The sequence below is a fragment of the Schistocerca serialis genome, chromosome 3 (genome assembly GCF_023864345.2).
Source record: "Schistocerca serialis cubense isolate TAMUIC-IGC-003099 chromosome 3, iqSchSeri2.2, whole genome shotgun sequence".
In the NCBI taxonomy this organism is placed as follows: Eukaryota; Metazoa; Arthropoda; class Insecta; order Orthoptera; family Acrididae; genus Schistocerca; species Schistocerca serialis.
Window position 1 is genome coordinate 252,163,100 of NC_064640.1, and position 14,463 is coordinate 252,177,562.

Consider the following 14,463-nt stretch of genomic DNA (forward strand, 5'->3'; position numbering starts at 1 on the left):
TGAAATCCTCATCTTGCACAGTATAGTATCTAAAGCTAGCAAGTAAACTTTCACAAGTCACTTGTAAAAGCTACTTCTGTGAATTCTTTGAAGTGAAAACAACCCCAGCAAGCATACTTCTGCAAGTTTCTTCAACTTCCAGAGTGGCTTCCGCAAGCTAGTGGAAGTAGTTTCTTGAAAGCTGCAAGTACTTGCCAAACAAGTTAGTTGCTGGACATTTTTCTCAATCTTGCAGAATTTTTGTGTGTGGAAACCCAGTACAAAAACATCAGTGCTGTAAAACAGAATGGAACATAGACAGATGGGCTGAAATGAATGTATCACTGGAATCCCTATACCAACACACACATTTGGCCACTGTCAGCCAAAGAAGTACAAAATGAATTTACTTATTACTTTCTTTCACCAGAGGGGGAAGCAGAATGGCAATACAGATGTCTTTAAATTTTAACTGATTATTTAATGTTAGCATAAACATAACTACACCACACTTGTAAAAAAATGTAATAAATACTGTTTGCAGAAATCACAGAGTAATTAAAAAGCGACCTCTTGGCGATATAGTTTGCTGCATTTTTGTATCCCATCTCCAAATACTTCATTCTGTAAAAGACAGATGTTCAAAACCATGTGACATTCTCAGAAAGTTTTAAATTTTTTAAGATTTTTCTTTAACCCTCGAGCAGATGCACTGTTGTAAAAATCGCAACAGCAGCTGTTTTTATGCTCAATCAATGCCTTAACCTTTAGCTATTGCACCACTGCTGCCATGTATTCCATTTTTTATGTTTTCTCAACAATCTTAAATTGGTTTCAGTTCCTTTGCTAAGCTTTCTCAGTTTCTTTTCTTAACAGTAATCAACGAGGTGTCAAATGCTGTAAAAAGTACAATGTGGGCCTGTTAGTGTGACAGTTGCAATTGCAAGCTTTGTTCCGGTAGTCAATATGCAGAGAGAAGTGTACTTATTCATAGTTTTTTAGTTTGTAAGCATTAACTTTGTTAAACTAGCATCTGAATTTATTTATTCATTTCATTTCTTTTGATGTCTTGTTTCAGTTCAAAGGGTGTATCAGATGAGGAAATATGCTAACTACTCAAAGAAAACATTGAACATAAGGACCATGGCAGTGAACCTGAACTTGACGGTGAGGATTGTGATGATCTCTACAAGATAGCAGATGGGCAGGAGATCTTTACTGGAAAAGACAAAGTTATGCATTGGTGTAAATGCAAGTGTGCTAAAATGTCAAAAATCAAGAGAAAATATTGTGCAAATTTACCAGGTCCAAAGAGAAATGTGATGGATATAACTGATGAAGTTAGAGGTTTTCTGAAAATAATTTTCCTTGATATTATTGATGAAATTGTAAACTATACAAAAGATACATATATAAATAGACAGTGAGACACAAATCAATAGTCAGTGAGACACAAATCAATTCTCGCGCAAAAGTGGTAATAAAGTAACACCAAGACACAAAATAATGGCTGTGTTTGGCATTATTCTTTTGACTGGAACAAGAAAAAGACCATCGTGCTAAAGTATTGGAACTCTAGGTGGCAAAGGGAACAGGAATGCAACTGCTTAGGGCTGCTATGAGTTACAAAATGTTTCTATTTCTTTTATGCTTTATGCAGCTTGATGACATGGAAATGAGAAACGATAGGAGAGAAACTGATAAGCTGCTGCAATTTATACATTATTGGACCTTTTTGTTGATAACTGTCAAAGTTTTACAGCCTCAGTGAATTCAACACAATAGATGAAATATTTCACCCTTTCAGAGGCCACTGTGGATGGATTTACTACATACACAGGAAACAAGCTAAATATGGGATAAAAATGTTAGCACTATGTAATGCAAAAACATTTCATTGCAGTAATCTGGAGGTTTACTGTAGCATGCAATCAGAATGGCAGTATCGGGTATCTAATGCTCCTGAGGACATAGTGAAGAGAGTTGTGGCGCCTGCAGGAAATTCTAAAAGAAACCTTACAACTGACAACTGGTACACAAGCTACACCCTTCCTGAATATTTGCTGCATAATAAAATCACACACATTGGTACAATGAAGAAGAACATACACAATCTTCCTCCAGAATTTCTCCCAAACAAAACAAAAGAAACTGGAAGTGCAATGTTTGGGTTTCAGCAGGTTTCAGACATTCCTCATAAAAATCATGCTGTCATACTTTTGCCTACTATGAATGATACAAAGACAGTAGATGAATAAACATGCAAACATGAAATTATAATTGATTACAGTGTGACAAAAGGTGGAGTTTAGATCAAATGTGTACCTGTTAAACAATTTCAAGAATTACACAGAGATGGCCATTGGCATGTTTTTTTTTCTTTTTTCTTAACACTGCTGAAATTAATTCACAAGTACTGCTTTTTTTTCCCACAAAGCCAGAGACAACCTCACAACAACATATTTATCTCAACAAGCTAGCGGAAGGTCTTATGAAAGAATCACTCAAATCACTGCCAGTAGATCTCACTGTATTTCTTGCACAGTTTCATGCTGAAACGTTGACTTCCAAAGATCAGCACCCTCAACCTATAGTTAAAAAACACTGGATGTGTATCCTTTGTGGGTGTCAAAAGAATTCATCCACATCAACTAAATATGATAGATGTAATAACTTTGCTTGTAAACAGCACGCTACGTAACAAACTATCTGTGAAAGCTGTTATGAAAGTGAATGTATGTCAGAATAACTGGCTAATTTGTTATTAAAAGAACTAAAAAGCAAAAGCTTTTGTTATAAATGTTGAAGACAGAGAATGTGATCTGCATTCTTCAATAAATATAGCAGTTTGTTCAGCACAGGCTTTGTTTTACTGACGAATGTAAATGTAAATTTTGCAACATGTGCCTTTTTGTGCGACAATAGGTATGCCTGCTGGAGGGTTCATAATAATAGTAATTCAACAACGATGGCTGCTGCTTTGGTTTTTAAACATGATGCTGTAAACAACCACTTGTCTATCTCACAATGAAATTTTCTGAAATTAACCTGCCCAAGTAACTTGCAGAAGTAAACTTGCACAAATTTTTGTTCTAATGTAAACATCTTGGCGAGTACTTGCAGAAATTATTTGTGGTAATTACTTGCAAGTGGAAACACACCTTACTATTTGATTTGTTATACTGTAACCCACTCTTACAGATCTGAAGGTTGAAACTGGCAATGATCATCAAATTAACAAATTAGACAACTGCCAATCAATGTAAATAATACTTCGCACGTGAGACCACACTTCAATATAGAAAGAAAGAGTGATTTTACATTACTAAGTTCATTCTAAATGAAGCGCAACCTCAAATTGTATGAAGATAAACCAGGAAATTTGTGTAATATTTTTTGATGGACTTGTCCATTGGAATAGCCTGAAATGATTTAGGGAAACTATATATAAACTAAATCAGTATTACCAGACAGGTATATCAGTCTTGCTACTGAATACTAGTTTTGGGTCTCGACTACTGGGTCACTATGCTCAGCGCCATAACTTCCATATTTATTGGACTCATAAAAAATACACAGATTAACAGGTGAACACATTATCGTATCTGATCTAACCATCCTGTGCATAAACTGAATGACATGCACTGAGAAATATGTGCCTCTAGAACATATTTCATATCGGCTAAGATAAAAGGACCAATTAACCTGTCAAAGCCCAAATTGCAAGTCGCATCTGGTATCAGATACACTTGACAAATGCAGATTGCCTGTACTAATCCCAATAGTTGCTGAAGTGCACAACACACCTTGCTATTCTAACATGCCTTTCCACGACACTTACATAACTCAAAAGTTCCAATATTGAATCTGTTCCATATATTTATTAAACTACACAACACAAAGAACACAAATTATTATTATTATTATTATTATTAATTATATTAGTCTAATGTAAGAATCATTTACCAGTGCCCCTGTAACAGTAGTCATGATATAAACAATATGTCACACTACCAATTAAATATTAATGATAATCTAACACATAGAACATACAGGCCCTGACTCAACTATAAATTAACTAATGCTCAAACAAGTAATTCACTGACAGTCTTATGTATGAAACAACTTATACTAAGGAGAAGTTTAATAGATAGCAAAAGACACCTTATTGCTCACTGGCGATGTGGGAGATGTCTGAGTGACTTTGCTGATTCCAGGGGTAACAGGCGGAGTAACTTCTCCTGATTTAGTTTGTAAACGGCTGTCATCGTCAGGAGGCACAAGTTGTTGTAATTCACACTCCTCTCCACCTTCAGCCATGACTCTGTGAGACAGTAATAAAACTTATGTTTGTTGCTATCATACCACACTGTGAAATTGGGAATGTCAGCAATAAATTTCCGCTGGGATATGTTTCATTTAAAACTGCTCTAAAATACTTCCTTTGGAACAGCCGAAATTGTAACTGACTTTTCAGCTACAGCTGTGATGTCATGTCACTGCTGTGCAAAATTAAATATATACAGCAAGGCTGCAAAGTACAGATGATGAATGAAAAAGGATATAACAATATGAACACTATATCGTATGTGGCAAGTACTTTCTAGTTAACACACGGAAAATTAACTATTTTATTGACAGAAAATTCAGGCTGGAATACAATATGCATACAAGGATAAATTTCTACTCACAAATGATGTTATCTAAAAACTAAGCAATTTTCTGTTTTTTCTACATGCCTGTGCACTGCTCAGTATTTTTTCCATTTGATGAATAGTTATCCTGCCTAATAAATACGTAACACACATTTCAAACACACAGCACGAATCAATTAACAAACACCAGCAACTGAGAAAGAGATGTATTATAATGAACAGCTCATGCCAAGACGCTAACAGATCATCTTCTCCTCCTTAAGGCTATCCAGGACTTTGTCTTCTCGCCTGTTCTGGCCTCACTATCAGGCATAGGATGCTATTCATAATTCATCAAAAGGTTACAACATTATTTGATCTTCAGTTCAGTCAACCTCACCAGCTGATCTGCGTTTCTGTGTGTTGTTATAAACTGAGCAGACTCATTTCATGCCACAACAGCTCATATCCGGCATACAAAGATTTACAAATACTTCTTAAAAAACCAAATGTAGCTGATTATGATTCAAGTCACTGCAGATATCACTTCTAATATAGTTAAGGCTTTGTGGTGAACGAGCTTAGATCTATGATAATCTGCTAAATTCTTTTTGGATAAGAAAGAATCACATTGTATTGTGACTAACATACAACACTTGGACGTACTAGTAATCTTAATAGGAACAAACCATTCAGTTAGCGTGATTATCAGCAACAATGTCCAATGTGACACTGTTGACAAATTAAGTACTCCACAAATATCATCACAGGCTTTCTATTTGTAATCTCTCTTCTCCATTAAGATATTATTCTCCTCTCAAAAACAAATTCCAGGAGAAACAGATGCCCTTGTTCACAGACAAAGCTGTCAAATAACAATTAATTGGTAGCACTTCCCTTGATATTAATTGATTTTTAACTCTTGGGGAAAAGAAGGTTTGCCTGTGGCCCTTGGTCTTCAGACCTGCTTTTCATCAGAATGTGTCCCAGGAATTTGGTATTAATCCCAATAATATACTTTTTAGAGCATATGTACAGTGTTTGTCTTTTACTGCAAGAAGACTATAGTCTGGCACTAAAAGTAGCCTTGGCTTTCAATTTTACTTCCTTGTGGTAAAATTGCACTTAAAGGTTTGGCAGATTTTCTGTTGCATGTTGCTGTTGGTAACAGTTTGTCCAATCAATCTAAGGTATTTACATAAAGTTAGCTAATATTATGTTTTAGAGCATTGGTATTTAACCAAATCATAGTAATTTTCAATAAAACTGGAAATAAAAGTAGGTTATTGCAATGATAGACATATACTTGTAGCTATGCTACACATCGATCTATCATAGCAATCTTAGTTTCATGTTGGCTCATTGGCTTGATCAGTTCACAAGCAAGTTATCACACTGTGACTTAATCTTGACCTCAGGCTAAGCCATAGAGTAGTCTGTCATCACAACCAGGTTTTCTGCTTTCACATCCATTGACTTCACCAACTCTCAACCAAATTGTCACAGTCCCGCCTAACATAGGCCTTGGGCTGTGCTACAAGTCAGTCTATCAACCAGTATGCAACCACACGACTCATGATAACCAGATCAGTAAAAGTATTCTGGCACCCACCACCACCACTACCACTACTACTACTACTACTACTACTACTACTACTAGCAGACACAGCAGAATGACGCTATTGGCTGGAGCATCAGAAGGTACACTGCTCCTCACACTGTCACTCTGTGAATTGCCCCACCACCTGCCCTCTGATGTGCACTATATCACTCAGCTGGCTACAACCAACATCAACAAACTGCCAACATCCACAGACAATGCAAGAAGGACGAGACCATAAGGGTATTTTAGCCTTTATATACACATCTATTATCACTAGAAAGCCAACCTCTATTCATTGAACTTTATCTTTGGTGGGGAACAGTAATGTGGTTTCCTGCAAAACTACCAAAGTTTGAGCTACTGAACATGGAATCATCCATTATTTCTACAAAAAATATACTGGAATATTCAAAGAAAGCACATTATTTCAGAGAATGGCAAATGCAAGTTCAAGAGCAGCTTACAGGAACACAGAAAGTGGGTGAATCTTACCGATTTAAATAGCACATGTAGTTCCCATCCACAAGCAAGAAAAGTCACAGTTACACGTCAGGAGAAAGAAATTGACGCGCAAGTTTTTAGATATCAGTAACAGGAGTAATTTTTAAGGACTCAAAAATTTTGAGAATATTTTCAGAGCTAATACCACAAGAAGAAAATTTAATCTTTCAAAAACTGTTAACCTATTTTTAATTTCTAATTTTCACTGAAGAAAAGTAACAGACAATTAGCAAAGGAGCAGCTCCATGGCTTTTGAAATCACCTTTGAAACTGAGAAGCAAATCTCTTTTTCTGCAAGCTCTTTGCTTTCCATATTCTGGGAGGAGGTGGTACAGACCAAAACAAGAAAAAAATGTCTAGTAAACAAGTGTTCTGAAATGTATACCTTATGAGATATGAGAACTTTTACATCTTCACTACTGAAAAACAGCCCTTCCACTGAAGACGTGCCCTTAGTTTGAAAGGGATGCACTTATGCACTTTAGAGCCCACATTTATCCCCCCCCCCCCCCCCCCCCCAAGTGATCGTTCCTGTCATATCCCTGAATATTGACCACTACCCTTGTGACAACCTGTAGGTGTGAATAGCTGCAAGCTGCACCTTCCCCTCCACCTGCTTCCGTTTTTTTCACAGAAACAGCTTTTCTGATAAATAAATTTTCCTATATCACGGCAGAAAAATGCTACAATGGTTCCTGCAGTATGGCTACAGCACACCACTTGTTACGTACTCTTCCTGTTAATATATGACTCATGTTTGTCCTTATATTAAGCAAACAAATCATATGTCACTGAAATGATCACTGGGTAAATACATTACGATATTACACATATTGAGTAAGACTGAAAACTGTTTTAGGTAAGAATCAAGTAAATAAACACTACTGGCTGTTGTTCAATAAAGTAACAATAATCAAAATGATGTAAAATTTAAAATCTGACAGATTGACAAGGATCTTTCACAATTATCTTGCCTACAATGTTTTTAAGCACATCTTTAGGTTCTGCTTTTGATCACTGCAAACACTATTACACTAAGCTTGTACTACATTAAGATATTCATGCAGTGCAAATAGCACAGTTTTCTCATCAGAAGATGTACTTATTGAAACAGGACCATAAGAATTGGCAAACAACTTAGTGTACACCATACAGCTCAATTCTTTGACTACTCCTGATTTCAACTGACATTACTGGTACTTTATTGCAGTAAAGTATATAAATAATACAAGCACTCATGTCTGATAGTTATGGTAACTAAAACATTTTCAGAATTCAACAAGACAGCACTATGCAGCCACAAACCATTTTGCTTTACAACTGTTCTAAGAGGTGTGTCTGTACAATAACACAAAGCACTCTTAATTTTGTTATGATACATGTCTTAAATATTAAAACAACATCTTTACTTAGCTACATTCATAAACAAGCAGTGACTTCAGGTTGTTGCCTCAGACTAATTCAACACATCTGTCTGTCAGGCACACCTCAGTAACACTGCTACATCTCTAAAAAATTCTGAGAATTAATTATTATAAATTGCCTCCTGACAGCAACGAGACAGCCAAATAACTTTGTACTAACGAACATGGTAGCCTGGAGGCTGTGGACTGAAATTTACCTTTGTTGTAAAAAAAAAAACCTGGAAGTCTGCAGAGAGGAGTTAAGTTTTGTCTCTTTCAGGTCCTTGACTATGATAATTTTATCCAGGACCCCAAGAGTGATATCCTGCTTTATTATTTGTTAAATATGTAAGTATAGTAGTTTCACACTAGAGTGCTGTGCACTAGCACTACAAGACCATAAGGCATGCTGCGTACCAAACACGCTATTACATTGTATGCAGCAAATACATCATAAGTCTGTAATATTACATATAACAGCATAAAACAAATGCTAAGGACTTTAAGTTCTGTATTGTTCTCAGCCTCATCTCTCCATGCAATACATAAGAACACATCACTTGTACATCATAATCAACTGGACATGAAATACTACACACACCAATGGACATTTGTACCCTAAGGTCTCTTCAAACACAAATTTGTGCAGTCTGCTAAAAATTAGTTTTTCTTTAAAGCACAGTAATTATAATTCTTTGGTACAAATTATATAACAACCAAGACAATAGCTTGCTTAATACCATACTTTTTGACAAAATCATTAATGTTTGCTTTGTAGCTGTTAAAAAAAAAAAAAAATTAAATGAATTCACTAGGAGAAATCTTTTTCCTGGTGACAATGAACACACATGGAATATTCGTATGAAGGACCATTAATGGTGACTTCATCACAGAACTTAGTGTGGACATAGCAAGCTAAAGAGAACAAATAACGGTCTGCTTTAAAACAAAGGGTAACTATCACTGGGCTGATATTGCAGATCAAATAAAATGTCAAAAGAACAGACATCTGTATTTCCAAATATTTGAAATTTAATGATCACACTAGGACGTACATAAAAACAACAAAATATACAGTTCAGCTTCTAGAATTAGATCACGTAGGGAAAATATTCAACACAATTAGCATTCAGATCAGTACTAGATACAGTTTTTTTCTACAACTTACGTATTTTTGTCAGCACTTACAAGCATTAGACATGTTCCTTTCCATGACTATTCACAAAACCGTAACTTGCGGATGCAAGAAAATATTAATACGGCTCCTTTTCACCTACTCAAGGTCCGTAAAAAAATATCAGCTACTAAGTTTTTGCGTTATTTTCAGACATTTTGATGTATGCTCTGCTGACGTAAATCTATTTTACTTCAGCAACCCTTGTTTACCACAACGACAGCAAGAACTATTTTATCTTATCCCTCAAAGCGCTAGGCTTGTGTGCTATTCGAGCGTTTTGTAATAATAGAAAATGGATTTTGGTGCTCAGAGATGAACACGAACTGTTTACATTAAGAAAGAAAAGGAGAACTTTCACGATTATCTTCCAAGCGCGGTGTCTGTTGCTCCCTTATCATCTAGAAACTTGTAACCATTATAAATCATATGACTGAGTATTTGTGCTGCTATGTTCCACAGTCCACATAATTTGTACAGCAAAAATAAAAATCCAACGCCATTTCCAAACTACCATGCTTCCTCATAATGTACGGCCATCTTACCGATGTTGATGTTTTATTCTTCGATTGGTCTTTCGCTTCACTAAGCATTCTCTCACGAAAGGTCCATTTACAGCTAGATAACGTAACTCACTAGCTCTCTAGCTATGGTTGCCTTTCACATGCCTCTCGATCATCGCAAATAGTACAAAAAACACAGCAACGTAATGCAACAAAACAAGAAATTCTCCACGAAACTGAGAATTTTCGAATCGGCGTGTGCTAAACGCATTTAACGGTTTATAAGTTCAACGTACTATACATATAACCGAAGTTAGCGCATCGCGTAAATTCTATGCCTGCTACTTATTCTTTCTTTCTCTTTCTCTCTCTCTTTCTCTTGGATTCTGGAAATTCATTTCCAATTGTCGGTTTTCCACACAAAAACTTCACAATAGATTTTCGCTCCTGTGTAAAAGTAGAACCGTTTTAGAAAGTAGCTTCGATTTTGAAGTTAGGGCTCTTTTTTTTTTTAAAAAAAAAAAAAATCAGCTAATATGGACAGAGTGACTCACTATGCAGTGAAGGAGACGCAGAAATATTAGACTGAGGATGAAGCTGTCTACCTCAAACATTAATGTGAAATAGCGATTGTGCTGACTAAATCACAAACGGGAACAGCTGTATTACAGACGCCATATTGAACTGAGCTTCTAGCCGCAGCGCTTATAGTGGCATGGACAAGGAAAAAACGAACACAAAAATTTAGGGTATGGAAATGCGCATATTTTATCTGCCAAGGACGACGTTTCGTTTGAAAATCATTTTCGAATGGGTAAAATTAATTTCGGAATATTTTTGGGCCATATTTCTTTCTCTGTACAGGAGTTCTATACATGAATATGAGATGCTGTGCAATCTTGTATTTGACCCGTTTCCACGTCACGATCTGTCTGAGGCTGAGCTAATATCTGCGCACTGCGCACACTCAGAAGGGCCGCCTTCACGAGAAACGCATCAAGTAATTCCAGTTTGCAACACTATGTAGCGCTGGAACACAGTAGGCAATCAGATTTTAGATAAAAGCATTGTTTTAAGTAACTGATGACGAAAATTTATATATCCGAGAGTAAAAGAGTATATAATTTTTTGTATTGTAGAACGGTGCCATGTGGTCTTTAATTAATGACAGTTACATGATGAAATACCGTATGAACTCGGTGACTGCGCGTTGTTGGAAGTTGATATAAACCACAACGATCGGACTACGTGTCGTGGTAGGATACATAAATTCTTCTTCTTCTTCTTCTTCTTCATAATTTTTGGAAGAGCTCGAGGAAACTCGAGCCCTCATGCTACATGTCAAAAATAGTTACAAGCGGGCGAATCTGGTCTGCAAGTTCATGAATATACTATAGGGGAGGGAGGAATATTGCTGTTATCTGCAGCGGGTCGTTAACTGGAATCATCGGCGACGAGCGAAAATGTGTACCGTTCGAGCACGGGATTTCCTGTTTGCTAGACAGTTGCGGCAACCACTGCACCGTCCCAGTAAGCAGGAGATCCCTGGTTCGAATCCCGGTTCGGTACACATTTTCGCTCATTGCTGCTGGTACCGCTTAATGTGCCGCACCAGCTGACAGTAATAATCCCCTTTCAATTTATATATAGTGTTTCGTAGCTGCTGACGCGGTTGATGTCCGTTCTTTCGAAGGAAGAATTCAAAAAACCTCATAAATGTACTACTCTTGACGCAGTAAGCCGAGAATGGTTTGTAACTCCCCCACATCGTGAAGATTTATTAGGGCTCCACAGTACTTTTCCTCGGAACATCCCTGTAGGAGACAGCATGCTCAAGCTTTTCTCTGACCTTCAAAGTGGCTTATCTATACTGTTATATGTACGTAGAAAAGTGGAATATGGATTCAGGATCATTGTTTATTTTCATGCATCAATTTCTGCTGCTTTCTTTTCAGTATGTCTAACTGGTATAATAGCACCAGCCTTTACACTTCTGAATTGGACAAATTAACTGTCTCATCGGTCTCCATACTCAATCTCCACCGTTTAGGCACTCTCTCATGCGTCTGCATAGACAGATTGTTTGGTGTGAACAGTAGATTTGCGGAAGGTTTGAGTGGAATTGCTCAAATATGTCGGTTCAAACCGCGTTTGCGCAGATTAGCTGTAGGGCGTGGACAGGAAATCGCCGCGAGTCTGGCACATCACATTGCAAAATATTAAACAGAGTACTAATGCGGTATGCATAAAAATCCACTTCATAACTGTAGCAGAGGGCAAGTAATTTGGTATGCTAATGTTGTAAAATTCAGATTGTTATCTCACAGCTTCAATTACTCATTTTTTCATTCGTCATAAAATTATAACTTTTAACAATAGAATAATGAAACGAAACAGTTTATAACAATTAAAAAACAATGAATAACAAAGACTTAGAATAACAACCGGTATCGACATACAACAGAACAAAGTATGGCTATGTATCAGATGGAAATAAACTTGGGGGTCATGTGATCAACAACAGATCATGACATCAACCATCACAACTTTCTTCCTGAGAAACCTTGATGGCGCTGTGATGTGATATGATGCCCAGTGTGGATGCTGCCATTTGAAATGTACTGCAGAATATCTTGACAGGGCATGACATGATGTGAAGTGACAGCCAGTGTGAAATGGCCTCATGAAGGTCAGAGGTCCAAGGACTGGGCCTTGGGGTTCACCATACTTAATAGTTTCCAGTACGATTTTATTGTTTCACCTGCACCAGTTTGGGAACTGTTTGTTTACTGTTATGTAAGTAGTCGAATCGGCAGTCTCCTGGCTTATCACAGACTAGTAGAAGTATTAGTTTGCTGAGGGAAAACTATTCTACAGTGACTGTTGTGGTCTACTGGGTAGAGCACTGGACTCTAGTGCTGGAAGCCTGGGTACAGTACTAGGTAGTGGTGTAGATTTGTACACATTTTAGTCCCTCCAGATTGGTCCTAAACCCACTCAAGACCGATTCACATTACATGTAAGTGGAAGAAGAAGGTTTAATGACTGGAGCAATAATCAAAAACTTATGTCACTTACTCAAGAGAATGCTATATCTGGTGCTCCAATTATTAATATTACAAGTCAGTTACCAAATTCACCAATTATAATATGTATTACTATAAAGAAAGTTACAATGAATGCATGACCTCCAATAACAACATCATAGACTTGGTCATTTCCTATTAAGGATCCAAGTTGCCCTAATTTGACATGAATAAGTATTGTTATTGATGTTCATCCTATTACTGCTTATGCACCAAATAGAAAGTATAAAGCCATAATGGCGTCATGGTTTTGCCAAAAATAATAATTTTTGTTGTAAGATATCTGAAGTTATAGATAGTAGACTGTAAATTTACTTCTGAGAATTTTCTCTCTTACCATAATTCTGTGTTACATTCAGTTACGATTCTAGAGTGTAATTTTAGAGATGTAAAAGTTTATTAAGGGCTAAAAGATTATTCCTTTATTAATAACTTTGAAGTTTAGTTTGTTTCACTTAAGTCCTTGGTATAATGAAATTAAAGATGGTTTCTGAAACTAATCCTACTGTGGGAATTATGACAATTATAGGAAGAATAAATTCTGATTTTTGGGACTGATCATGAATTTCCAGTGTAAGATATAATTACTGCTAAAATCTGATTCACATGTAATGTTAAAGTATGACAGTAGTTAATACTACTATAATTGTTATTGGGATTGCTATGTTGGTTCCATTAGTGACTGGCTCATTTTGGTAAAAATCAAAGGAAAGATAGTAATCCACCAAGGGATAACAGCGATAAGAATATTATAAAAATAATATAGGATTTGTTTTATTAAAATAAGCAATAGCAGTATAATTAATCTTAGTAATGAACAGACAATAAAATAAAGTTCTCACATATTTTCTTAAATGGTTAATGATCTAATCATACTTCCTAGGTTCTAACAGACAATACGCCAGAAGTTGTCATAATGATGTTTGATTTAAATCTCCTACTGCTCCAATAATAATTCTTATAATAAAGTTATGTAAATACATGTTCTTAATTGGATACAGTATAAAAGGGCTATTATTGGGGCAATTTATAGTCATGTTGTTAATGTTAACAACATTTTCAATTTGATATAACCATGATTTGCGGAAATCAAAAGTGCAATGGAGCATCCACACTCTTTTGACAGCAATCTAGATCTGATTATTACTGATAGGATAAATTCTCTTTCTTATCCTATGGGGTATATTGCTTGAATAAATCAAATTTAAAATAATAACACTGCTGATGGCATCATATGAACAATAAAATATTTAACTAATGATTCATTTATTATTATGTTTTCATTTCTTGTTCACAGAGGTCTGAATGATAGTAAGTTGATTTCTGGAATTATGCAAACTCCAAGTCAGGAGTTTGATGAAATCGAAAGGCTCATTCCTATAATTAATGTTGATTGGACGAAAAGTTTTGATCATCAAAAAGGGAGGACTAACACCTCTAAAATAGGGTATGAACCCACTAGCATATTTAGCTTACTGCCTTATACTACAAAAGGTATATGATGCACAGTACATTTTGATACTAAAGGGGATAGTTTGATTCCCATCTTATGCAATTATACTGGAAGTAAAATTTATGTA

At 36.1% G+C, this 14,463-nt stretch overlaps 1 protein-coding gene across 6 annotated transcripts in view; it reads right to left on the minus strand.

The window, feature by feature from the left end:
- Nucleotides 1–14,463, minus strand: part of LOC126470002 (coiled-coil domain-containing protein 28B) — a 162,467-nt gene that overhangs the window by 37,369 nt on the left and 110,635 nt on the right. The window contains exons 1-2 of one of the 6 annotated variants that reach the window (XM_050097468.1): nt 10,403–10,528; nt 4,144–4,303 (exon numbers count right to left, since the gene is read on the minus strand). In XM_050097468.1, coding sequence (XP_049953425.1) covers nt 4,144–4,299 — 156 coding nt within the window. In that variant the 5' untranslated portion in view covers nt 4,300–4,303; nt 10,403–10,528. Of the gene's footprint in view, nt 1–4,143; nt 4,304–9,308; nt 9,818–9,839; nt 10,200–10,351; nt 10,529–14,463 lie in introns of those variants that run through there. The other 5 variants (XM_050097469.1, XM_050097472.1, XM_050097467.1 and 2 more) reach the window with 5 other exon arrangements.